This window comes from Balaenoptera acutorostrata, chromosome 6 (assembly GCF_949987535.1).
Source record: "Balaenoptera acutorostrata chromosome 6, mBalAcu1.1, whole genome shotgun sequence".
Lineage (NCBI taxonomy): Eukaryota > Metazoa > Chordata > Mammalia > Artiodactyla > Balaenopteridae > Balaenoptera > Balaenoptera acutorostrata.
This window is the reverse complement of record NC_080069.1, coordinates 111483778-111511119: the sequence shown is the minus strand read 5'-3', so window position 1 is coordinate 111511119 and position 27342 is coordinate 111483778. Positions and strand designations below refer to the sequence as shown.

Here is a 27342-nt window from a genome sequence, read left to right as displayed (position 1 = left end):
TGTCATTTATCATAAAAGATTCTCAAATTTCAGATTTTAAAGGGAACTTAGATCTCATCTAGTTCAGCTTTCCTAGTTTGTAGATGAGGAATCTGAAGCATTATATCCTATGGAATATTTACATATACCCTCTGAAATGTTTACATTACATTAAATCATTGGGCAAGGAATTATTATCCCATTTTACATATTAAAAAAGTGAAACTCAGAGAAGCTATTTGCTGAAGGTCACATAGCTGTAAGAGGTTCAGCTGAGAATGGAACTCATATCTGACATGAAATACATACCATTTTTCTTATGTTATGTTGCCTCCCAAAGAGGAGTTGTAAGCTGTTAGAAAAGCAAATTCGGGCTTCCCTGGTGGCGCAGTGGTTGAGAATCTGCCTGCCAATGCAGGGGACACGGGTTCGAGCCCTGGTCTGGGAAGATCCCACATGCTGCGGAGCGACTAAGCCCGTGAGCCACAATCGCTGAGCCTGCGCGTCTGGAGCCTGTGCTCCGCAATGGGAGAGGCCACGATAGTGAGAGGCCCGCGCACCGCGATGAAGAGTGGCCCCCACTTGCCGCAACCAGAGAAAGCCCTCACACAGAAACTAAGACCCAACACAGCCATAAATAAATAAATAAATAAATAAATAAATAAAATTAAAAAAAAAAAAGCAAATTCATATTATTAGTTCCTGCTCTATATGGACTTTAAAAGTTATGATCTTTATTTTTATTGTAAAAATCAATCTTCAATTTTGTACATGAAATGTTTTAAAATTGCTTGAGTTTTTGAAATATTTTACAATATACATGTGATACATTTTACAGTGTATTAATTTTGTAATCAGAAAAAAATTAAGATAGTAAAAATAAAAGTGCTAAGTTCATAATAGAGACAATTTAAAAATTAGAGGGGAATAAAACACTTAAAGGACTGTTGCCCCTCACAACTATTGTTAGCATTCTGGTGTATTTATGTCTTACCGTCTTTAATTTATTAATTTTCTTTTTCTATAGCTGTGTTCCAGATGCATGCTATTTTTAAAGCAATGTAGAGTGATGAGTTTTTAAAAACTGATGAGTTTTATTGTTATACTTGTTTCCTCCTTTACTTTTCAGATAACATATTTACCATGTAGGCTTATTTTTTCTTATTGATTTCTCATTGCGGCTTGTCGCGTAAAACAAATTGAAATAAGAAATTCTTCTGGAAAAAAATATTAAATATTCTAATATAAATGGTTTAGGAGAGTGAAGCTGTATTGTGATAAGCACAACAACAAACGTTTGAAGGTCTTACCTAGAATAGTAGAAAGCCCCAAAATAATAAGCATGTAGGTCCAGTAACATTGTAGGAGCAAAGTATTAAAAGTGTATATATATATATATATATATATATATATACTGTTTTTTAATAAGACCTTTTCTTGCCACATTGCAAATGGCGTGTTATTGGAATGCATCCTTATTCTGTTTCAGAACTATTAATTTTTGAGATATTTTTATATTAAAGTTTAGGACATTATCAGAAATTTTTCTTGAAAATTATTTCCATTGGACATTTTTAATAGGGGGAGAGCAGGTAGACAGATTTTATACATAAAGCAGGTTTTGACTTTTCCAACCTGCAGAACACTTTGACATTTATTTTATTTTTAGAGCCCAGATCTACAGTTTCCTAGTATGTATTTTTCAGCTATTTTTATTGTCACAATGATACATAGCTAAAGAGGGATCAGGATATAAGAAGATCTGCGAAGAAATCAGTACCTTAAGTGTTTATCAACGTATGAGGATATACTACTTTGTTACATATATGAAATACATCATTAACACTATCAGGCCTTAAAAAATTCTATAATTAAAAGTGATATTTACATGCAAATTTGATTTAATTCAGAGTTAAGTGTTCATATAATAAACTTAAAAAAATGTCTTTCTGAATAAGTTCATGAAGTTTCAAGGAACTTTGCTGTAATCACATAAGAATTGAGATTTGAGATGTATGTTAATAATTTCCATTCTTTTGGTTTTTCAAATCTTGTTCCAGTTGTCAGACCATTTTATTCCACAGCCTCATTCTCGCTCCCCTTTTTTGTAAATATTTCACTAGTAAGGAAAAGAAATCAAATAAAATTACTTATGATACTTTTGCACTGAACTATATTTAGCTTATCATGTAAAAATTTCATTGTCTTCCTAGATTTCTTTGTCGAGTTTACTCACTTATTTCTGTAATAGGAGTTCTGAGTGTCCCTTTGAATCTTTGTGGAATGTAAATTACACTACACATTTTTGTTTCCTGTTTGCAGATGTTATGCTGCTTCAGTGCCTGTAGAATGTCCTTACTAGTAGGGAACCAAAGGAGTATTATTAAGAAACACATAACTTTGCTTGCCTCCTTCCTTTTCATTTTCTTTATTAATTGTTTTCATTTTTATTTTGAATTTTTAAATATAAAACCATATGGAGAGGGACTTCCCTGGTGGTCCAGTGGTTAAGACTTTGCTTTCCAATGCAGGGGGTGTGGGTTTGATCCCTGGTTGGGGAGCTAAGATCTCATATGGCTTGGGGCCAGAAAACCAAAAACATAAAAAACAGAAGCAATATTTTAACAAATTCAATAGAGACTTTAAAAATGGTCCACATCAAAAAAAAAATCTTAAAAAAATATGGAGAATAATATAACAAAGAATTAATAAATATTAACACTTTGGTATTTTGCTTAATATTTATACCTATTTATAATTACATATTTGAAATAGAAAATTTCAAATAGAGTTGGAATTCTTCCTCTTTGTTTTCTTCCCTGCTCTCGTTTTTCTCCCTCCCTCTACAGAGACATATAACAGAGCATATAACTTGCCTGTACCCTCTCAGTCTGGATTTAGTTTTTACTGCATATGTATGTATCCATCTGCCTAGAGTATTATGTATCCATTTGCTTAGTATTGTTTAGTGTGGTTTTTAAAATTTTTATTTCAATCAATCAATTTTTACAAAATAAGTAAGCACTCTTCTTCTTTATGTATCATTCTACAGTTTGCTTTTTTCAACCAACATTGTTTTTAGGATTTATGTGTGTTCATACATATGGTGTAGTTCACTAATTTAACTACAGTATCCCAACTATTAAAATAATACAATTTATCTATTCTTTTAATAGGTCTTTAGGTTGTTTTTATTTTTTCTTTGCAAATTGTTGGCCTGCTTTTGGTATGTAGTCAATCAATCAACAAGGGCTTATTGCGACTCTAGTCATGTATCTAGCCTTTCCCTAAAGAGTTTACAATCTAGTAGGGGACACAGAACTGATAGGCCTGTTTAGTATAGAAATAAGATGGGGTAGAAACTGAACTCTGTGCAATCTCTGGTGGATAACTTTTTCTGGTTAACTCTTAAGGTTTTTTGGTTGCAGGTATGATCTATTTAAAGTTAACTGTGCTTTCAGAGTAAATCTTTAACTTCTTGAAATGATTTGCTTCTTTTAGGTGCTTGTTTAAATTGCCAGAATAATAGCAGAGGGGATCATTGTGAAGAATGCAAAGAAGGATTTTATCAGAGTCCTGATGCCACTAAAGAATGTCTTCGCTGCCCTTGTTCAGCAGTGACATCTACAGGCAGTTGTATCATAAGTAAGGCCTTTCCCTAAATCTTCATTTTTAGAGGAAAAATCAGTGAATCAATTATCAATAGGTAGAAAGTGTGTTGATAAAGTTCTAGATGCTGTAGGTGAAAGGGAGTTATAAAAACAGTATAGGTTTTCCTTTCTAGGAATTTGCAGTTCAAATCCAAATACATATGTGAAATGAGACATGAGGGAGGGATGAGCAAGTTTTTGTTAAAACTGTATTTTGTTCCATCTGACATGACTGAAGAGGAAGGAATAAAAAAATTTTGAGTGCCTATCCATCTCATTACTCAGATTCTTTATGTAGGTACACTTCTTTCCTTCTCTACCTAAATAGATTTTCTGGGTGGCCCTATCATTCTCACAACAAACTGGACAATTAATAAATAAGGTGTAAATTATTAGTTTGAATTCCATGTGTTTCTTAAGTTTGAGAGGAGATAGTAGGCAGGGTGTGTAAACTGTTCTGGTGGGGGGACTAGTAGTAGTTTTGCATTTTCAATTGTAGCTTGAAATTTTACTAAATTATTTTGATGTTCTCTCTCTTTCAGAACTGGGTGAATTGAAACCTGAATGTGTCCGGTGTAAAGATGGTTACATGGGCCAGAACTGCAATGAATGTGACAATGGCTATTACAATTCTGACAGCATCTGTATGGAGTGCCAGTGTCATGGCCACGTGGACCCAGTTAAAACTCCAAAGATTTGTAAGCCTGAGAGTGGTGAGTGCATCAACTGCCTCCATAACACCACTGGGTTTTGGTGTGAGAACTGCCTAGAAGGTTATGTTCAAGACCTCGAGGGAAATTGCATCAAGAAAGGTAAAGCTTCACCTAAAGTTGTAAATTTAATATTTAAACCTAGCAGTGAAAATTTCAGGACAGCTACTTTTAGCTTTGTAAAAGCTTCCAATCCTACCAGAGAAGTTTTCTGGAAATAGATTTTGATAGATATTTGCCTAAAGAGATTTCCTTCTATTCCTGTTGCTCTCCTGAGACTCCAGAGTCAACTCTAGAAATCTGAGGACCAAGACAAAGTCATTGCAGTGTTCTCACATTTTCTCTTCATCTATTTTTTTAAAAATATTTTTAAAGTCCTGTCATTTCTTTTATCCTTTGCTTCCTGTATTCTCATCACTTCCAGTGATCATCAAAGGTCTTTTTAAGTAGAAATCTATATCTGGTTAGAAGTTCCAGCTGAGAAACAAGGGTTTATTCTAACTTCTGTCCTAACTTTGGGCTTAAGTTTTCCCAGGTGTGATGGAGGAAACAGTAAAAATATTCCTCAATTTTTAAAATAAAAAGTTATTCATATGGCAAAATGTTTCTTACAGGGAAGTTCAGTAAGGGTTTAGATAAAAATTAATGATTAGAAATTTAGGCTGAATTAGGGATATTCAGGCTTTATTAGGTCATAGAGATTAGGCCATGCTCTTCTATAAACCATTCTTTGATATTCTGACAGATGCTGAATACTGGGCTGATAGGCAGTTGGTCTGTGGCAAGGGTTATCCTTCTGCCATTTTCTTGATATCCTTATTCTGCTGTTATCAAGGCTAAAAAGCTCACATTGAACCCTATCATTAGCCTGGAGGTCCTGTCACTCAATTCTCTTTCCCACTGGAGGCATACCTTGTCCATACTTAGCTGACAGGGCTGTGATGATTTTTCTTATTAGTTATTAGGAAATGTAAAACATGCCTCTTTTTAGGATAGATTGATGTGTCTGACTGTAGTGATGAATTGTAATGATAATAGTAATCATTTTGTTGAGTGCCTACTATGTGCCAAGCACTGTAAACATTAAATGTGATAATGTTATATAGTACCTTATCTAATTTAATCCTTCCCAAGAACTCTGCAAAGGAGATATCATTATTCCCATTTTATTGGTGAGGAACCTCAGTTTTAAAAAGATTAACTGACTTATTTATTACCACACAGTTCTACTTGATTCCAAAGCTTTTGGTATTTCTACTGAGCTATGCTGCATTAAAAGTACAAAGTATAGTACCTTAGTTATAAAATAGCTATAATCTACATAAAGGAAGAATCACTACGCTTGCAATGGCTGTTTTCTGTCTTGGCTCATATCAACTTTGGATATTTAAATTGTGTTTTTCAGAAGTAACTAGAAATACAATTTTTCCTATTTTGTTTTTGCCTCCATTGAAGAGAATTTTACCTTTATGAAATGCCATCAGACATGTTGAACTTATCTTAGTTCAAATGATTATTATCTAAATCACTTTTAACCAAGTGATTTAGAAGTCTCTAGTGACATATTTACTACCTTTTCAGGAATTTGTATGAATCTATACAAGAGTACAGAAGGTTGGAAAACTCCAACATTAGAATTTTCCCAAAGATTGTAGCATAGATATTATACATTTTGGATAACAGCCATGGATGTAATAATCTAGCTTTCTAGACCCTGATTCTTTTCATGATATTTCTTAAAAAGTTATTTTTAACTTGCATTACCTTAAAGCAGAGTATCATGTCAACATCCCATATCAATTTCCACTCCCATGTGTATTTCTTTTATGGTTTCTTAAAACAAGATGTTTTGTCTTTTACATTTCATTCTCTGTTTTTATTTTCAGAAGTTATTGTTCCAACACCTGAAGGTTCTACCATTTTGGTTTCCAATGCCTCTTTGACCACATCAGTGCCCACCCCTGTTATAAATAGTACATTTACCCCTACAACCCTGCAGACTATCTTTTCAGTAAGCTCTGCTGAAAATAGCACATCAGCTTTAGCTGATGTATCATGGACCCAGTTTAACATCATCATTTTGACAGTCATCATCATCGTGGTGGTGCTGCTGATGGGTTTTGTGGGGGCCGTATATATGTACCGGGAGTACCAAAACCGGAAACTCAACGCCCCCTTTTGGACCATTGAGCTAAAAGAAGACAATATCAGTTTCAGCAGCTACCATGACAGCATTCCCAATGCAGATGTGTCAGGATTGTTGGAAGATGATGGCAATGAAGTGGCTCCCAATGGGCAACTGACCCTGACGACACCAATACATAACTATAAAGCCTAAGGAGCTAGAGCTGTTCTCCAGGATTGTGAGACCACAGTGCTTACTAAAACAGCGTCCGCCCCTGGGCCAAACAAAGCCTGGGTAGAGTCACTGCGATGAGAAAGCAAAGGCATATAGTGCATCTGAAATTTTCAGGTACAAATTTATAATGTACTAGCCTATTACTCTTAGATTTCCCGTGAAGATCTGAAGCAGTCACTGACAATAAGGACTTGAAGTAAAGTATATTTTTGTACCAAACCACATGGGAGTATAGAAAGGCGGAACCGCATAGTGCAGCCCAAATCCACTTTCACCTCCAAACAGACTCCTGGGGAAGCGTTTATCAGACCAGCGGAAACAGGATGATGGATGTGGAGTGGGAAAGGACTGCCAGAAGACTTCATCTCCATTCCTGAAACACATTTTTTTAAAGGAGGGGTCAGGGGTGGTATTCATTGAGGAAAAGCTGATGTTGGGGCTGTATCACAATAAACAACCTTGATTATTTCCAGAATAGGGGCAGAAAAGTCCCAAGAAGATCTTTAGAAGGTTTGATTTTTCCTTCCAGAATTCTTGCTCAATGATAAGATTAAAGCACAGGATAAGCTTCTAATGGTAGAGAGAGGAAGGCAACATCTGGGAGCAGGAAGCTGATGGTCCTCCTTAGGGTCTCAGTGTAAATGATAAGTTGTCTAAAAATAAGGAATATTCCTGCCTCTAGAGAAATAAGGTGTATATAGTTAATGTAGAATATCTGGTCAGCATTGTATTTGTATCTATTTGTAAAAAAAAATCATGTCATATTTTATCATCTAGAATTTATTTGTACAGCAGTTAATGGAGTTGTAAAAAGAAAATATGGGGTTAAAATACTGTAACATAGATGGCAATATTGCTAGAGCTGGGACTCTGGTGAGCATCAGTCATTTTTAGTCCCTCTTTGGACACTGTTGAAATTTATAAGAGGTTGGGTGTTTCTAATTTTTCTTTCCCTTTTTCAATCTAAAAGTAGAGTTCTATGGTCTTGGCTTCCTATAGATTCAAGCAATAGATTTTGAAGACAGTGTTTGTTAAGCTGGGACACAGGCTGCACTCTCCAAACTACTCACCTAATTAGACATTAGCCTCTATATATTTTACATAGATTAATGTAGAACATATTCTCATTAAAGAATTTTTTTTAATGTAAAACATAGTCTTCCAAAGGAATTAGAAATATTTTAGTTCCAAAAGAAAAGCCATCATATTACTTGGGATCCCCTGTGAAATATCATGCCTGTGAAATATTTATATTCTCCCCCCACCCCAAAATACTTCCTACATTTGAACGTAGCCTGTCACTCACATGCCATGAGGTGTGTACCATCTCTCTGCAGTGCTACAGTTCTTGTACCTTCTTCTTGTCTGGTTAGAGGGTAGCTCTGTGGTTGAGTGGGTATAGTTAGTCCTTGCTTTTAGACGCAGTTTTTTCTTAGAGGCCCTCTCTACCTTTGCTCTCATCTAATTATGATATTGACAGATTGTAGATTAAGCAAGCCAGGAAAAGCAGCCAGAAGTCAAATATAGATATTTATTAGGAAGGAGAGCAAACTGTCAAGTGGTTAGAAAAAAAAAAGCAAAGATTAGACCTAGGAAATCCAAGTTGATACCTTTGCCTAACTTCCCCAGAGAAATGCCTGAAATTCGGTCATCCCTCTGTAGTTGTTCTCAGGGTTTGGAGACGATGCTCTGGAGGACGCACAGGCAGGTAACCTGCTTCTATTAACCTTAGGTGCTCCGAATATTTGGCCATTGTTCGTGAAAGTAGAGATTACATTACATTAAAATTAGTTACTATCTCTGTAGCCCTTTGCAGTTTGCAAAGCATCTTTCTATATGTGTGTCCTTTGTTCCTCACCATAGGCCCCTGAGGAAGTAATTGTTGTTCCCATTTTATAGGTGAGGTTAAATGTCTTGTTCAAAGCTATATAATATGTCATTATTAGGCTTGGAATCAGGACTCCTAACTCTGAAGCACATGTTCTTTCAACCATATGCTTGTGCAGAAACTGCCCAGCCATGAACACAAGAAGGCTGGGAGGAAGAGTCCCATCTGTGAACGTTTCTAATTTTTCTAGGTACAAGGTACAATCCAGGGCCATACAGCCATGAAGGACTTTGTGGAAAGAACACAGGAGGATTACTCTCTGAAGCCAGTATTGGTGATAAGAAAATAAAAATACCAGTTTGTGCTTCATTAAAGTGAACTAATCCTTCCAAGCAGGGAAAGAAAACCTGATTTCCCCAGCAGCTGCCACATATGCGTGTATAGACTGTGCAGTGCATAGTTCCAAGGAATTGTGTGAAGTGACATACCTGCCTTTCCCCCAGATTACTACCCCCTCAAGCCAGGGATTGAGGATGGTGAGAAATAAGCATTTGTTAAACAGAAGTTAACCGAACAGAGAAAGAAAGAGTTTGTTGGGGTCTAAGAGCCAAAGCCAAATAGTCCGGATTCTGGCCATGTAGAGATTCCATGAAACACACTTTAAAAGATATTGCAAAAACTGAATCACAAAGAACGTTTACCTTTAAATATTTATGAACAGCTCCTAGGTCATGTTCTCAATTTGTCCTGATGGAAAAAATTAAGGTCTTAAAATCTGTTTTAAATAATATTCTTTAGTGTCCCATGCTTCTGCTGGTGGAAATAATTTTGCTCTAAAATGAAATCAATCATGAAGTGATCTACCACCAAAATCAGACTAGGAAACCAGTATGGAATACATTGCACAATAGTCATTTCTCTAAAGGCATGATCCCCGTGAACTATGGCGTTTAGCACCAGGATCCCATACGTCCTTTAGAAAGACTAATATTGGAAGAATTTTTGTCTAAGGATTAGGAATGTGTTTATTTTCAAATGACATAAGACTAGTATGAATCTTATTGATGAATGACAGATACTGCTATTAAGTGATACTTTTATCTTCATTAATTCGTTTTAGTAAGCCCTTCCGCATTTCTGACAGATGCCCTCGGTAGTGTTGTTAAGTATGTCTGTCCTCCCTTACTTTCCCCTCCCTCCTTCCCTCCCTCCCTCCATCCTCTACCTCCCAGAGGTCTCTTCTAATGGAATTTCTCCAGTTATAGAGAAAAATGATAATAAAAACTAAACCTCATTTGTACTAAGGTCCTATGGACCTACTGTGTTACTCTTAGGGATACCTGAATTTTAAGAGAGGAGAACAGAGCAGATGTGGAATGGGAGGAGAGAGATTTGGGGGGAGAGGATTTGTGGAAGCATCAAATTATACGTCTACTCTCTAGCCCCAATAGTCCCAGAAAATTGGCCACTAAAGCAATACTCACTGACCCACTAGTTCATTTTGGTCAGCTGAGTGCCTTGAGGACACTTAGTCCTTCTTGTGCTATTTTGGAGCCAGAGAGCTGAAGCAACAATACTTCTTCCTGACAGCCTCAGTTTGGACTGGGTTATTAAATCATTCACCTTGGTCCTGTATTTTCTGTAGCACATATGGTGAACATAGCACCACTTATAATGAACATTCCCTGGTTCTTGTATTTTGAGGTATGTGGGAAGGAGTTGAATTTATATATGTCAAGGAAAGCTCTCTGACAGAAATGTCAGAGAAGTAAAAAGCAACCCAATGTAATCTGTTAGAGCAAAGAAGGCATTTCTGGCCTCATCCACGAAGAACCTTTGGTCTATTATGATCATCTTGATAGGAATTTGGAAGCTAAAATGAGTTTGGTGTGTGCAGGGGAGTAACGGAAGGTTAATGCAAGTTTTCCCTTCAGCCCCGAGCCAGTGATTATGCCAAGGGGAGAAGCAGGAAGAACACACTGATTCAGCGGAAGAAGTCAAATGACATCCCATGGACTAGAACAGTTCTGGATCATCACAATGTCAGTGGTTGAATGATGCTTTTTCAAAGGCCATTGGGAAACTTTCTTACTTATCATGCATACGCAGTAACTGAACCAGCAGCCCTAGAACGTGAGCCCAGGCTTTAGGTCTAAACTAGTCCAAGAGCGAACTGATTTACAGTGATGTTTTCATGCTAGGCACAAGCACTCTGTACTATGTTAAATTTCAGCCCAAGCAATTGGGGAGTGTTTCTGAAACATTAAACTTGTGTTTATGTCACTAAAATTCTAACACAAATTTTAAAAACATGTCTCATGCATATGCTGTACTAGGCTTCATGATGCATTTCTAAATTTGTGTATGATTTGAATATATGAAAGAATTTATACAAGAGTGTTATTTAAAATTATTAAAAAATAAATGTATATAATTTGTACCTATTGTAGATTTGTTGTTTTACTTTTTTATGTGGTCAGAGTTTTTGGAAGTCTTTTAATATATGTCACAGATTACTTATTTTCAAACCACTTCATGAAAGTCTTTGAACCCTTCATTTACTGACCATGCTTTCTGTTTTAAGAAGTTCCTTTAAAGAATGTTTTCCACTTAGGAAAAGAAATGCCACACGAAGAAGATTACCCCCTCTCAGAACAAAACAAAACACCCTGAGAAAAAAGCATATATTAACATATATTCTTGTTTGTGCTTTTACTTGTCTCCAATGAGATCCATTGGGTTTTCCATGAAAATATTACAGAAAAAACTTGCTCCTTTTGGATTTCTTTTTCATGCATGTAAAAAATGTCCTTTCTTTAGAATATGAAGGGAACCATGTTCTATGTGTTTGTTAGATAACCTGTAATGAGAATACATCGTTTTACTCTTTTGAGGTACCCTTGGAGATCCTCTATTTTGACAAAGCTCAAAGGATGCCATCTAGAGATCCAAGGGGTACCCTGAAAAAGAAGAAAAAATAAGTCAGGCCTTTGTCCTGAGAGCTTTATAAACTTCAGTTGGTTTATTCAGCTTCAGCTGGTTGACATTTGAACTTTAAAATCCTGTTTTTGGGGCTTCCCTGGTGGCGCAGTGATTGAGAGTCCGCCTGCCAATGCAGGGGACACGGGTTCGAGCCCTGGTCCGGGAGGATCCAGCATGCCGCGGAGCAACTAAGCCCGTGAGCCACAACTACTGAGCCTGTGCTCCAGAGCCCACGAGCCACAACTACTGAGCCCGTGTGCCACAACTAACTGAGCCTGTGCTATAGAGCCCATGCTCCACAACAACAGAAGCCACCTCAGGGAGAAGCCCGCGCACCGCAACGAAGAGTAGCCCCCGCTCTCCACAACTAGAGGAAGCCTGCGCAGAGCAACGAAGACCCTATGCAGCCAAAAATAAATAAATAAAATAAATAAATTAAAAAAAAAAGAATACACGTTGTGTGTTGAACACTGAACTTCAGACAGTTGCAGAGAAAACAGGCAAAATGTTTTCTTTCTTTGTAATATGAGTAGGTTTGGGTAATAAAGGAAGTGTTTGGGAGGAGATCTTCTTTTGTGGTTTCCTTTGTGTTGTCAGACCAGTTGCTAAAGTCCTGTGATGTCAATAGGTTTTTCTTAATCTCTGCTCCAAATAAGGAAGAGTCTTCGCCCTTCCTTATGCTCACTACCATTCTAACCCAACTGTACAAACTCATGTATAATTTCCTATATATGCCAGGTTATATGATGTCTTTCTCCCTTTGCTGGTACTGTTTCTTCTATCTATAACATCCTTGAGAATGTTTATTCATTCTTTGCAAACCCTTGATAAAAGAAGGTTGATAAGTCCTTAATTTATATCTCCAGTTGCCTAATGAAGACCTATTATTGCACATATTTTGTTACAAATACTTGTTATATTATGTCTTCCTCAGTAGACTGCATTCCTTGAAGCCAGGAGCATCTCCTCTTCTGTCTCTTGTATCTGGCACAGTGCTGGCATGTTATGGGTACTCAGTAAATGGTGGTTTAAAACGGAAAGTATTTGACAGATACAACAGTTGGTCTGTGAACTTATTTGGTGAGGTATTATAAGAAATTTTATATTCAGTGGGTAAGACAATGTTTCTTATTTAATAGAGATGTCAGCATACAGGGTTCAGAGGGTCTGAGAAACTCTTGAGATTGTATGCTTACTTGTGAATATAAACAATTTGTGTGTGGTTTTTTTCCCTGGAGAAAAGGTCCATACCCTTAATCACAGTATCTAAAGGATCTATGATCCCGAAAGGATTAACAGCTATTGGGATGGGGATTACTTTATGTATTTCAGCAATAATCCCCTCCCCCACTGAATGTAAATTGGTACAGCCTTGATTCAAGAAATCCACTTCTGGGAATCTCTCATAAGGAAATGACCTAAAAAGCAGAGACTTCTGTGCCAAAAAAAAATTTTTTTTCCCCCAGAGTCGTGTATAAAGTTCAAAAAAATGGAGACAAACTCTAGATGTTCAACAACAGAGACATGGCTTAGTGCATACACCTGCTGAATTAACATATTGTCATTAATAATAAGGATGAAGGGGCTTCTCTCGTGGTGCAGTGGTTAAGAATCCGCATGCCAATGCAGGGGACGTGGGTTTGATCCCTGGTCCGGGAAGATCCCACATGCTGTGGAGCAGTTAAGCCCGTGCGCCACAACTACTGAGCCTGAGCTCTAGAGCCTGCAAGCCACAACTACTGAAGCCCGCGTGCCTAAAGCAACGTGCTCCGCAACAAGAGAAACCACTGCAATGAGAAGCCCGTGCACCACAACAAAGAGTAGCCCCCGCCTGCCGCAACTAGAGAAAGCCTGCATGCAGCAACAGACCCAACACAGCCAAAAAAAAACAAATAAATAAATTTATAAAAAAAAGACTAAGGAAGAATGATTAAAAACAATTAAAATTAAGTGAAAAAAATAGGGCTTCCCTGGTGGCGCAGTGGTTGAGAGTCTGCCTGCTAATGCAGGGGACGCGGGTTCGAGCCCTGGTCTGGGAAGATCCCACATGCCGCGGAGCGGCTAGGCCCGTGAGCCACAGCTGCTGAGCCTGCGCGTCTGGAGCCTGTGCCCGGCAACGGGAGGGGCCGCGATAGTGAAAGGCCCGCGCACCGCGATGAAGAGCGGTCCCCGTACCGCGATGAAGAGTGGCCCCCACTTGCCGTAACCAGAGAAAGCCCTCGCACGAACTGAAGACCCAACACAGCCAAAAATAAATAAATAAATAAATAAAGTAGCTATAAAAAAAAAAAAAAAAAAAAAAAAATTAAGTGAAAAAAATAGAATATTTTGAAAATGTGCATGCAATTCTACTTCTGGTATACAGTTTAAAGAAGCTCTTATGTATGTGTACCAGGACCTGTGTTTCAGACTCTTCATTGCAGTATCATTTGTTATAGCAAAATAACTGGAAATATCCCGATTGTTTGTCAGTAGAAGAATGGATAAATTGTGGTCTATCCATATACTCTGAACAGAATTTATACAGTAGTTGAAAATGAATGAATGAAGTACAGGTATATACATCATGGATGAGTCTCAAAACATAATGTCATGCAAAAAAAGCTAGTCATAGAATATATACAATATAATTTCTTTTATATAATGGCCAAAAATGGGAAATGGAATATGTTGTTTAAAAATACATTATGTGGGAAAACTGTAAAGGAAAACGAATGATTAATACAAAACTAAAGATAACCTTGGAAGGGAGAGGGGCATGCACACATGACTCCAAAGGTATTGGTAATATTCTTTCTTAAGTAGTATGTGTGTACATGGGTTTTCATTGTATTCTTTTTAAACACTGTGTGTGTGTATACACACATACACGTATACTCTGATATTTATGTAACATGTTATGGTGAAAATTTTTAATAGGATAAAAACTGATGGATACACATGATTTCAACTCTTGAAAAAATGCATATACAGAAAATGTTTAGACAGAAATATCATAACTTGGTGATGTCTGTACTAAAGAAACAAAGCAAATCCACTACATTTTATTTCATAATGCTAAAAGAATAAATTCATCAGGAGGGTATAAAAATCCTAAATATTTATGCACTTAAGAACAGAGCTTCAGTACACATGAAGCAAAAACTGATAGTACTGAAAAGGGAAATAGGAAAAAGCACAATTACAGTTGGAGATTGCAACCCTTCTCTCAATAACATATAGAACAAGTAGAAGAGTAGTAAGGATACAGAGTACTTGTCACCAACTTTACCCTAACTGACATGGAACACTCACTCAACAATAGAAGGATATACATTCCTTTCAACTGTACATGGAACATTTACCAAGATAGACCACACACTGGGCCATAAAATAAGTCTTAAATTAAAAAATATTAAATCATACAAAATATGTTCTCTGCATGGAATTAAATTAAAAATTAGTAACAGACATATCTGGAAAATTCTGAAATACTTAAAAACTAACATGCTTGTAAATAACACATGGGTCAAAGAAGAAATGAATAAAATAGAAAGTATTTTGAACTGACTGAAAATGAAAACACAACATTTCAAATTTGTGGGATGCAGCTGAAGCAGTGCTTAGAGGGAAGTTCAAAGCACTGAGTGTTTATATTAGAGAAGAAAGATCTCGAATCAGTGACCTAAGATTCTATCTTAAACTAGAAAAGGAAGAGAAAAATAAACCTCAAGTAAGTAGAAGATAAGAAAGAATAAAAATAAGGGCAAAAATAAATGTAAAAGAAAACAAAAGATCAATGAACTAGAAGTTGAGAAATTCAATAAAATTGATAAATTTCCAGCCAGAATGATCATGAAAATTTTTTTAAAAACCCAGTAATAAGGGGATGTCACTATAGATCCTACAGACATTAAAAGGATAATAAGAGAAGTTTATGCCAATAAATTTGATGACAGGTGAAATGTACAGATTCATTGAAAGACACAGATTACCAAAGCTCACTCAAACAGATAACCTAAGGAGCCCTATAACTATTAAAGACATTGAATTTATATTTAACAACCTTCCACAAAGGAAACTCCAGGCCCAGATAGCTTCGCTGGTAAATTCCATGAAACATAATATCAATTCCACACAAACTTGGTCCGGAAGATTAAAAAGGATATAATACTTCCCAATTCATTCTATTAGACTAGCATTACCCTGATGCCAAAACCAGACAGACATCACAAGAAAAGAAAAACTACAGACAGAACACAGATACAAATATTTCTAAGAAAACTTAAGCAAATTAAATACAGCAATATATAAAATATATTTAATATATAATTTAATAATTATATATATATATATAAAAAGATAGTATTTCACAACCAACTGGAATTTATTCCATGAATGCATGGTTGGTGTGATATTTGAAAATCAATGAAATTCACACAGACTTAAAAAAATCTTAAGATGACTATCTCAATAGATGCAGAAAAAGTATTTGACAAAATCCAACATTCATTCATGATAATAACATGATGTTAAAGAAGAAGATGATGATGATGATACTCTCTACTATCAAATTATCTGTTCAGGTTGAGGGCTGGGACTGTATACATCTTTTAATGCCATTGCCAAGCATAGCCCTGGTACCAAAAGGTGCTCAATAAATGTTAGTGAATGAATGAGTGATGGAATCTGCTGTACTGCAGGGTTTACTCTGGTAAATATGGTAAAGGCATGTAAGAACTGCAGTTTGTAAGCTTTAAAGTAATGCAAGCCTAAACCAAAAACCAAATAGACTGTTATCTGGGGCAGCACCAAGTCATTTGTAAATAGGGATGTTTCTGAGTGACACTGGGAACAAACAGCACAAAATTTCCTTCAGCGGAATGGTGCCGATGAAGCTCACGCCTATAGTGCAGAGAGAGATCTCGCCCACAGACTGGATTGCATATCCTCAGACATTGTGACCTGTGCTGACTGGGCAGGAAGCAAACTTACTCTGATATATGGATGCTTTTGTTGTCCTCCCCTTCCTGCCTTTATTTTCAATAGCTTGCAGAACAGGCTAAATCTCAGCTTTTTAATTCCCCCAAAACATTTTTTAAATGAGCCATTGTTACCTTTAATCACCATGGCCAGGGGATTATCCAGTTTCATTTGAAGAAGCTATTTTTGCCAAGAGATGAGATTCTTCCAGACAAGGATAAAGACATTAATGGTTGTCTCTTAAGATTCTGTTTTAGTTGAGATAATAATTTGGGGGCAATTAAGCAAATTGTAGAGACTCCAATGGGCCATTAATCCCCAAAGCAATTGTCTGAAATGGAGAGGCCTTTGTATGCCGGAGCAAGGATCAGAGTTTGGCAACAGTTACATTTTGAATCTCCTTCAGTTAAAATGAAAAGGTAGCAGTGTTAACAGGTATTGGTCCTGAGTAAAGAATGAACTTCATTTACTTATAATCCATACCTCACCTTTTGTATTAAAAGACAGAGATCATTAAACCACTAAATAAAGGATGAAAGTACCAGTTTAGTATACCAAAGAGGAGGTAGAAGTATACCAGCAAAGCTAGGCTAAGGCTACATTAGTAATTGGCACCTAATTTAGCTGAGTTTCCCAGCAAACAACAATATAGATTACTTAGCTATTACTAATGAAAGGATGCATCCTGGAACATCAGTAGAAAAGCTCTTTAACTGAGTTCTAAAAGACAATAGGTTGTAGTACAAAGAGTATCAGCTTTGGAAGCAGAGAGGATTCCAGTGCAGGCTCCACACTGTAGTATTCTGGGCAAGATAACTGATGGCTCTTAATCCTACTGTCCTTACCTGTAGAAGGAATAATGATGCTGACCTCTTAAGGTTGCACTGAGGTTAAATGAAATCATATGTGAAGCACCCCAGCACATGCCACATCTATAATGAATGGTAGGTCCTTTCCTCTCTCCCTTTTATTTAGGAGGTCTTCAATAAAAGTGTTACCCCCCCCAAAATGCAGTGTTATTCTTTCTCTATTGAGCGGTACCAGGTGGCTTGTTTTCTGAGCAGAAAACCAACCCACAGCCCAGTATTGGAGGAAGGTCACTCCTAGGTTTTAGGTATGCTTGGAATGAAATGAGATACTTTTCTGAGTTTAATCGCTGCTGTTTCTGTGCTTCGGTAAGTGATCTGGGGCCAGGATGGCATCCACAGGAGGCTGAAGTAGGCAGCATGGCATCTTGCAGGCATCCCTGTGGTCCCATGGGGATTCACAGAGTTGCCATGTTTGCCTATGGGAAACGGATGGGAGGTGGGTATTGGGAAGTGAGAAGAGTACAAGCCTTGGTGTCTGCACATGTAGGCTGTAACCCTCGCTCTAAGTTTACAGAGTGAACTGGGACAGGCCATGGAACCCATCTGGGTCTCAGTATTTCCATTGGTTCATCCAAGAGATTTAGTTAAATGGTCTCTGTGAGGGCCTTTTTCACTCTTGTATTCTATTAGGTGGGGAAAAAAGAGTGTTTGGGATAAGATCATTAATTCTAATTAAGGTTTATAATTCACTCTTTCACCAACATTTATTAAACACCAATTATCTGCCAGGCACTATGATAGACTTTAGGATATAGAATTAAAAGTACCTGTTTTCAAAAGAAGCCAGGCACAGAAAGTGTACATACTGTATGATGCCAGGTACCTGAAACTCTAGAAAAGGCAAATCTTTAATGATAGAAAGTAGATCATGGTTTCCTGAAGTGGAAGGGAGATTGACTGGGACTGGATCACAAGGGAACTTTTTGGCATGATGGAAATGTTTTATATCAATGCTAATACAGTTGCCACTAGCCTCATGTGGCTATTTAAATTTAAGATAAAAATTTTACAAATACTTAATGATATCACTTATATGTAGAATCTAAAAAATAATACAAATGAATCCATTTACAAAACAGAAACAGACTCTCAGTCCTAGAAAACAAACTTATGGTTACCAAAGGGGAGAGGGATGGGGGAGGGACAAATTAGGAGTATGGGATTAACAGATTCGAAATAAAATACATAAAATAGAGAAGCAAAAAGGACTTACTGTATAGCACAGGGAATTATACCCAATGTCTTGTAATAACCTATAACGGAGTATAATCTGCAAAAAAACAAAGCAAAAAATGAATTACTATGTTGTACGCCTGAAACTAACCCAATATTGTAAATCAACTATACTTCAAAAAAAGATAAAAACTGGGACTTCCGTGGCGGTCCAGTGGTTAAGACTGTGTGCTTCCACCGCAGGGGGCATGGGTTCCATCCCTGGTCGGGGAACTAAGATCCCGCATGCTACAAGGTGAGGCCCTCCCCCCACAAAAAAGTTAAAAGACTTAAGTTCCTCATTCCCATAACCACAATTCCAGGGTTCAACAGCCACACGTGGCCAGTGGCTACCCTATTGGACAGTGCTAATTCAGAACATTTCCATCATCCCGGAAAGTTCTTTTGGAGAGCACTGCTCTATACCTTGGCTGTGGTGGTGGTTACATGGGTGTACACGTTTGTCAAAATACATCAGAATGTATACTTAAACTGGGTGCATTTTACTGCATATAAATTATATCTCAATAAAATTGATTTAAAATAAAGTCCTGTTCTCAAGGAGCTCAGTCTAATAGAGGAGACAGGCAAGTTAATGGACAGTTACAGAGCTGTGTAAGTGCCATAAATAAGACCAGGGTGTTCTGGAAGTTCAGAGGTGGGGCAGCTATACAGATTGTGGCCCAGGACATTCTCTTCAACTATGGTTGGGGAAACTCTGGGAATTAGACAGAGAAGAGGAAGGAAAGGTATTCTAGACTCTTAAGAACCACTAGCACAGGGACACCCCTGGTGGTCCAGTGGCTGGGATTCCACACTCCCAATGCAGAAGGCCCAGGTTCGATCCCTGGTCATGGAACTAGATATCACATCCCGCAACTAAAGATCCCACACATGGCAACAAAGATCCTGCGTGCCGCAACTAAGACCTGGTGCAGCCAAATAAATAAATATTAAAAAAAAAAAAAAAGAACCACTAGCACAAAGAGTTCCTTTGGGAGAGTTAGGAAGAGATGCCCCTGCTTTGGAATGGACTCAGCTTGGGAAGCAGAGCCCACAGCCTGGCAAGCAGAGCATGGGCTGGATTTCAAGCCTCCACCCGTCCTTGGCTGGGTGTCCTCAACAGGGCACAACCTGTGCAGTGTACCTGGTGGCTTGCCACACAGAGGGGAAGGCACATGCAAAGGCAAAGGGCCTTTACATTGATCCCTTTGAGGAAACAGGTGCTGCAGCCACCTCTTTGAGGTCCACCTTCGCTAGGTCCTGGTCTGTTCTTTTATTAGGAATTCACCACATTTAATCACTATTAAGACATCAAGATTCTTCTAACCTGCAAAATGTCCAGACAATTGATTAGTTCAATTATCCTTCTTTGCCTACAGCTGTTGCTGTTTTACATAGTCAAGTGTGCAGCTGGGAAGGGTGCTTGAAAGCTTTCCCTGGTACCTTAGGACAGTTTTCCCAGAAGTCTTTGACTCTCTTACAGCCAAGCCTCTGGGTTTAGCTGCGTGGGGATCTGGCCATGGTACTGAGCAAGATCAATTTAGGCAGGGAGATCTTGATTTGCGATACCTTCTGTAAGTTTCAAAAAAAAAAAAAAAATTCAGGAGCACCACCTTTTGGGAATTAGAAAACTGAGGTCCAAGTTTCTTTCTCTGTCACTAGCTTATTGTGTGACTTTGGGAAAATCAGTTCGTCTCTTGAGAATCAGTTTCCTTATTCATAAAGGATAACAAACGTCTGAATTATGAGACAGCATCAAAGAAAGTGACATGGGCTTTGTAAATGGCGTCGCATCAAATAGCAATTTTATTTTATTTCTGCTGGCGTTAAAAAGTGAGCAGCTGGTGTCCATATGGAATATACAGGTTTCTACCCTGCTTCTGCAGGGCATAGATCTTGCTCATAAAACACCTTCCCCCAACCTCTCAGTCAGAATGACTCATCTCTTTTCTTTGTGTCCCTAGAATCTTACACTTATTTTTCTTATACTAACAAAGTACTTAAAATGTTTTACTTTGATTTATAATTGCTTATCTGCATTTTAACCAGCTGGTGACTGCAGGGATACTAGTAATTCAGTGAAAGGCAAATGGCATAGTGATTAAGAGCCTGGGATTTAGAATAAAATTTGGGTTCAGCTCCCAGCTCCAACATTTCGCAGCTGGATGGCCAGACAAATCCCTCTCCTCTCTAAGCCTCAGTTTTGTCAACTATAAAATTGGAGCATAATCAGTCCCTGTTTCAAATGGTTATTGTGAGGATTGAATGTAAGGTTTCAACATAGTGCCTGGCACACAGAAAGCACTCAGTACATGGTAACTGATATCAGTTATTCATGGAATGTCAGAGCTGAAGGGAGCCTTAATGTTTTTGTTTAATGTACTGAGTTTACAGGTAAGAAAAGAAGCTCAGAAAGTAGAATTGGCAGGTCTGAGATCATATGGTGTTGATGTGTATTACCCTCTCTAGCCTAATAATCTACATGCTCTTCCCTTGGTATGGGGTATTTCTCAGTTTTCTTCCCATCTTGAGAAGAAGTTAGGACTTGAGTTAATTTGGCAAACTGGCATTGAGCTATGTGCACAGCCTGGGGTTAGACGCTGGTCCTAGAAGGCATCACTGGCTTAGCGACCGAGCACACTACGGGGAAGACAGTGGGTAACAATTGGGAACTGGTCAGGGACTGCTGGTGGTGAGGGTTGGCTGGGAAGAGTTCTTGTGAGCAAGGGGGCAGGTGACAAGCCAGAAATACTGCTGACCTTGGGACCAGACAGACCTGGGTTTGAATCTTGGCACACCTATGTATTCAAAGGGTGACTTGGCCAAACCTAGGACAATTTGGGTAACAAAAGAAATAATGATAGTAATGTATTTTAACTCACAAAATAAAGCAAATATCCACGAGTTCATACTGGTTTAAATAACAACTGAATAAATGGAGGAGAAGAGAAAGCTCTTCCTTATAGTAGAGTTCCAATTAATAAAGATAGAAGGAATGATGAAAACAGGATATCATCAACTGGCAAACAGCACAGTGATAATTGTTTTGGGTAAGAATTATCAATGGGGACTTCCCTGGTGGTGCAGTGGTTAAGAATCCGCCTGCCAATGCAAGCGACACGGGCTTGAGCCCTGGTCCAGGAAGATCCCACATGCTGTGGAGCAACTAAGCCTGTGCGCTACAACTACTGAGCCTGCGCTCTAGAACCCGCAAGCCACAACTGCTGAGCCTGCGTGCCACAACTACTGAAGCCTGTGCACCTAGAGCCCGTGCTCAGCAACAGGAAAAGCCGCCGCAAAGAGAAGCTCGCACACCGCAAGGAAGAGTAGCCCCCGCTCACTGCAACTAGAGAAAGCCCGTGCGCAGCAATGAAGACCCAATGCAGCCAAAAAAAAAAAAAAAAGAATTATCAATGGATGCTAAAATAAGTGGGTGAAAATTTGATGAAAAACGGGATATGTACATAGTTTCAAATATCAACACAAGATTTTTATCAATTATAAAAAAATAGTAATTTTACCATGGAGAATCTTGGCAGATACCACCTTACGCAAGAAAACAGAGTTAACAGCACCAATTAATGAGACATATTAACATCATCTGCCTCCTGGTACCTGAGAAAGGCACAGCATCACTTTCGTGGTACTTTTGCCAAAAGTGCACAACCTCAGTTTTATCATGAGGAAACACCACACGAACCCCAAAATAGGAACATTCTATCGAATAACTGGCAAGAACTTTTCTGAAGTGTCAACATCATGAAAGGCATGGACAGAGGAATTGCCACAGATTGGAGGAGGGTGAGGAGACATAACAGCTAAATGCAATGTCAAATCCTGGGTTGGATCCTGAGCCAGAAAAATGGCATTAATGGGAAAATTGATTAAATTTAAAAATGTTTGTAGTGAATCATATCCTATCAATGTAATTTCTTACTTTTGACAATTGTGCTACGGTTATGTATTGGGTTGGCCAAAAAGTTCATTCGGGTTTTTCTGTAAGCTGGCACGGAAGAATCCAAACGAACTTTTTGGCCAATCCTAAAATGTTAGTAATTTAGGAAGCTGGGTGAAGGCTACACAGGGAAATCTTTGCACACTTTTGCAACTTTTTTCTAAGCCTGAAATTATTTCTAAACAAAAAGCTAAGGAAGAAAGAGAGAAAGAGAGAGAGAGAGAGAGAAAGGAAGGAAGGAAGTGCGGCCTTGGGCAAATCTCTTCCCCTCTCTGAGTCTTGTTTCCTGACCTGAAGAGCAGGGCAGTCATCCCAATCTACTTCACAGCGTTCTAAGGATAAAATGAAATAGTGCAAAGTAGCAGTGTGTATGTATTGATGCTATAAAAAGTTACTCTTGCCGTTGGTAATGGCAGCTCCTGTGTCTTGAGGGTTCTACCCTAATGAGAAACATCTGGCTGCAAGCGACTTCCTCCCAGCCATTCAATATGACCTTGCCCAAGGAAATAATGCCAGCTTTGTGGCTGGGTGGCTGTCGTCAAGGAGATGGCGCCAGAGAGCCCAAACAGCTGGTGGTAGTGACGTCACCTCCAGGCTTGGCAGAAAGAAAGGCCATGGTGAGACAGAGACAGGGCAAAGGGCTTCGTCCCTGACCATGAAAACAGGAAAACAACTTCCCAAATAGCCCATCTTTTGTGCAATTGATTCTATTTTCAGTTTCCAGGTTCACTAAAATGTTTAGCACACAAGCCAGGAATATGGCCATTCACCGAATGGGCAATGGATTAATCATAAGGAGAATTCCTCCCCGGCTCTTTCTCCTTTATAGATTCCAAAGTATCTAATGTAACCATGTGAGCTCAGCATTGTCTGTCCCATTTTACACAGGAAAAACCAAGGAGGAGCAGGGCGAAGGGACGCCAGGTCCCAGGATAAGTTGGAGGACTTTCCAAAGTCAGAATCCAGGCGCCCAGACCTCCCGTCCTGAAATTATACTGCCCACACTCAGGTTCATCTCGTGCCCGCCCTGAAGCACATGCCCAAGGAGTAGAGTCTGGTGAACACACCCCTGAAATACCATTGTCTGATGTAGACCTCACCTCTTAATCCTAAATTCTAAAGTGGAGAAAAACAAAGAGAGAAGACAGGCTTCCTGAAACAATTAGGGTTTTGGGGTTCAGAGGGACCTGGGCTCAAATCCCAGCTCTGCCACTTAGCAGCAGGGAGACCATAAATTATTTTTACCTCTTTCAGCCTCAGTCTTCTCATCTGTGAGAGAAATGGGGCTAACAGTAACACCTATGCTGAGGGTGGTTGTGAGGGTGAGATGCGGTGGTGCCTGTGATATACCCGGTACCAGTGTCACGTAAGGAATGTCAAACTGTGCACATCCTCTTCCTTGTGTCCTTTCTCAAGAACTTTCATCTGCTGGATGGAAAGTTAGTTCCTTCATCTGGGAAGTGATGATCTGGAACTCAGACTCCCTCACCAGAATAGAGCTCGCTGTGCGTTAGTAGCTTTGAAATCGACACAAAGAAATCTGCTCCAGCGCTGTGAGGTCCTGAGACATCCATCCAGTCCCACCCTCTTGTTTTACAGCTGGGGAAACTGAGGCCCAGAGAAGAGGAGCAGTCTGGCAAAGGTCACAGAGAGTCAGTGGCAGAACCGGGGCAGGAATCCTGACACCCCAGCTTCCCTGCTTTTGGATACAGTCATCTCATTGGTTGAACTTAGCATTGGCAAGGACTGCTGGTTCCAGGGATTCAGGGACTGCCCCTTCCCTGTGTGCCAGCTGGTTCCTGCCCACTCTCTTTCAGGCTGTTATTTTATTGCTGATTCTGGGAGTGGTTGAAGATCTGGGAATGGAAGAGGGACAGGTGCAGGACCATGAGTCTTGTAGCCTTCACTAAAGGGGTGTGTGTGTGTGTGTGTGTATGAGAGAGAGAGAGAGAGAGAGAGAGATGGGATTACCATTGACTGAGCTACTAAAGGTATCTTAGGTCATCTCCACATTATCACAAAAACCTTGCAGGATAATATGCAAACTATTTTTTATAGAATGGATAAACAACAAGGTCCTACTGTATAGCACTGGGAAATATATTCAATATTCTGTAATAAACTATATGGAAAAGAATATGAAAAAGAATATATATATGTATATACATGTAACTGAATCACTTTGCTGTACAGCAGAAACTAACACAACATTGTAAATCAATAATTTTTCAATAAAATGGATTATAAAAAACCCCTTGCAGGATAGGTATTAGCCCCATTTTCCAGATTGATTGAATCATTCACTCAACATATCTGTTTAAACATCTGCTGGGTGGCAGGCACAGTGCTAGGTGTTGGGGATACAGCCGTGAACAATTCAGAGCACAGTCTTTGACCTCACCGAGCTTCCAGTCTACTGCAAAAGGGATACAGTTAAAAAAATTATATACGTAAGTATAGAACTGCAAAATGTGGTAAGCGCCACAGAGGAAAAGCACAGATTGCTAAGAATACAAGAAAGGGCTTGATGTAGACTGGAGGATTAAAGAAGGCCTCTTTTGGAAAGAACGAGCAAACTGAGGCTGACGGAGGACACGTACATCTACCCAGTCACTCATCTTTTCAAGTTATTTTCAGGCAGCACTGAGAACAGTCCTGACAGTCTGCAGAGAAAGGGTAGCAACACTGAGTGAAGAGAGGAAGGTCGATTTCACTGGCCAAGCTCTGCCAAATTATCTAGGTGTTTGGTGATTGCTATTTGCTTTAAGAAAGGCAGCCAGGGTTATGCAGAGAGCTCGGATATAGTTGGCAGGAACCACGGGTCTGGCTCCAGTTGACCGACTTATGGTACATGACCTTCGGCGAGACTTTCCTCTCTCTTGGGCTCAGTTTACTGATCTCAGGTGCATTTGAGCCCTAACGGTAATAAAAGTTCACCAGGTGAGAGATTGGAGAGGGAGAGTCCCTGACCACTAGGCTCATAGGGATGAGCTTCTTCGTTTCAAACTAAGTGTGCAAATTACTGCTTTAGGTCGGATTTTTCTAAAGCGAGGCAGCACCGGATTATCTGAGTTTCAACTCAAGGCGGAAGCCTTTGGGATGCCCAGACCCTAAGGTTCGGGGTAGTTATTCTAGAAAAGTACACACCTGGTTAGGAACTCTGCGGGTCCCGAGAGGTGCTGGATTCCCATCTCCCGCTTAAATTAACGGCCCAAGGCCGATTCAGCCCTCAACAAAGATGGCACCTGCCCTGGCCTCGGGCCGAGTGCCCTCACTAAAAATGGCATCCTGCCTCTCTTTCCTTAAGTCTTGCTGGCGCAAGTGCAGACGCCCCCTGCCATTAGTTAAGATGGCGCCCGCCCGCGCTGCCCGGCCCGGCCTCGGGGCCCGGCCGGTCGGCTTCACAGCGCGCGCCTCGGTGACCCCGCCTCATTTCCGTAGGAAGAAGCGCCGGGAAAGATGGCAGCGGCTGCGGTTTGAATTCCAGCGGCGCCGCCGGAGTCCGAACGAGACCTGGGTTGGAGGGGGCGGGGACCTGGGGAACCGGGCGGGTAGCGACCGGGGGCGTGGGTGGGGAGGGAAAGCAGTGGCGACGCCGCCAGACATCAACGCCACCACCTCCTCTGTGTCCATGATGGACTCGGTGTTGGAAGAGGACGTCACCCTCCCCGGGATACGCAGCGGCTGCAGGTGCGGCCCGGCCTTTGGGGGTTCGCGGTAACCAGGCCGGGGTTCCCGCTGATGGGGGTTTGCTCCATCCGAGACTTGGGGTTTGCTCTTTGGGTGTTTGAGGGTTCTGGACGTGGGCAGTATGTGGGATGGGTTTCTTGGGGGGGGATCTCTTTGGGGACCCGCCCACTGATACTGAGTGTAGGTGGTTGGGAGGTCCCGACCTGCCCCACGCCCGCCTCTCGCATTTTGGGACATACTTTGAAGAGGAGGTGAGGGACAGGTAAGGGGTTCTCTGAAAGGGTGGGAGATGGGGACCTCTTGGAGTGTGCAATTAGTGGGGGCTGGTTGAGGGGCGGGGACCTTGAGGGTACTTGATGGTTCATGCTGGTTTGGGGATTTGCTTTCATTATGGGGAGTGCAGTTGGTCTGTCCAGACTTTGCTTATGGGGTCACATAGTGGCCACCAAGACTCGGGCTATGGAGTGCAGTGGTTAGGAACCTTGGCTGGAGCTGAACAGAACTGGATTCAAATCCAGCCCTTTAAACTAACTAGCTGTATGACCTTGATAAAATGGTTTAATCTACTTCCCCATCTGTAAAAGGAGGCTGGTAGTAATATCCACCCAACAGAGTTGGGGTGAGGATCCAAAGAGAAGATGCCCACCCAGCAATTTGCTTGGCAGGAGTAGTGCCTGGCATATAATCAGTGCTTAAAAAATGGGCTCTCTTGGGCTCAGTTTACTGATCTCAGGTGCATTTGAGCCCTAACGGGGGCTCAAATTGATTGATTGATTGATTGTCCCCCCTCATTGATTCGGGGGACTTCCCTGGCGGCCCAGTGGTTAAGACTCCACGACACCAATGCAGGGGGTGCGGGTTCGATCCTTGGTGGGAGAACTAAGATTCCACGTGCCACGGGGTGAGGCCAAAAGATAAAAAAAGAAAAAGATTCGGTGTTGTCATTATCATCAACAGTAATACAAATTGGGGAATAATGTCTGAGAGTGGCCTCCCAATGCACCTGTCCCAAGAGGCAGTTGGCGTCCACATTGCTGGTGCGGCAGGGGTCTCTCCTGGTAGGAAGGCCTGACAAAGCCCTGCACTGCTGCAGGGTTGGGGCCCTTTGGTTGTCCTGGGCTCCTTGTTGGGGAGAGGGTAGAA

The 27342-nt window shown here is 40.0% G+C and overlaps 2 protein-coding genes and 1 long non-coding RNA gene across 16 annotated transcripts in view; 2 read left to right on the top strand and 1 right to left on the bottom strand.

The window, feature by feature from the left end:
* MEGF9 (multiple EGF like domains 9) overlaps window positions 1-10971 on the top strand; it is an 85574-nt gene extending 74603 nt beyond the window's left edge. The window contains exons 4-6 of the mRNA XM_057548992.1: window positions 3481-3624; window positions 4172-4441; window positions 6226-10971. Of these exons, the coding sequence (XP_057404975.1) occupies window positions 3481-3624; window positions 4172-4441; window positions 6226-6677 (866 nt within the window). The 3' untranslated portion in view covers window positions 6678-10971. The remainder of the gene's footprint in view (window positions 1-3480; window positions 3625-4171; window positions 4442-6225) is intronic.
* The window catches only part of LOC130708469 (uncharacterized), a 43466-nt gene extending 17760 nt beyond the window's left edge, over window positions 1-25706 (bottom strand). Inside the window, exons 1-2 of the long non-coding RNA XR_009008714.1 lie at window positions 25657-25706; window positions 18553-18609 (exon numbers count right to left, since the gene is read on the bottom strand). This is a non-coding gene — a long non-coding RNA (uncharacterized LOC130708469). The remainder of the gene's footprint in view (window positions 1-18552; window positions 18610-25656) is intronic.
* Window positions 25707-25883: 177 nt separating this feature from the next.
* Window positions 25884-27342, top strand: part of CDK5RAP2 (CDK5 regulatory subunit associated protein 2) — a 185154-nt gene continuing 183695 nt past the window's right edge. For 9 of the 14 annotated variants that reach the window (XM_057548360.1, XM_057548356.1, XM_057548355.1 and 6 more), the window contains exon 1: window positions 25884-26199. In XM_057548360.1, the coding sequence (XP_057404343.1) occupies window positions 26141-26199 (59 nt within the window). In that variant the 5' untranslated portion in view covers window positions 25884-26140. The remainder of the gene's footprint in view (window positions 26200-27342) is intronic. The other 5 variants (XM_057548359.1, XM_057548352.1, XM_057548353.1 and 2 more) reach the window with 4 other exon arrangements.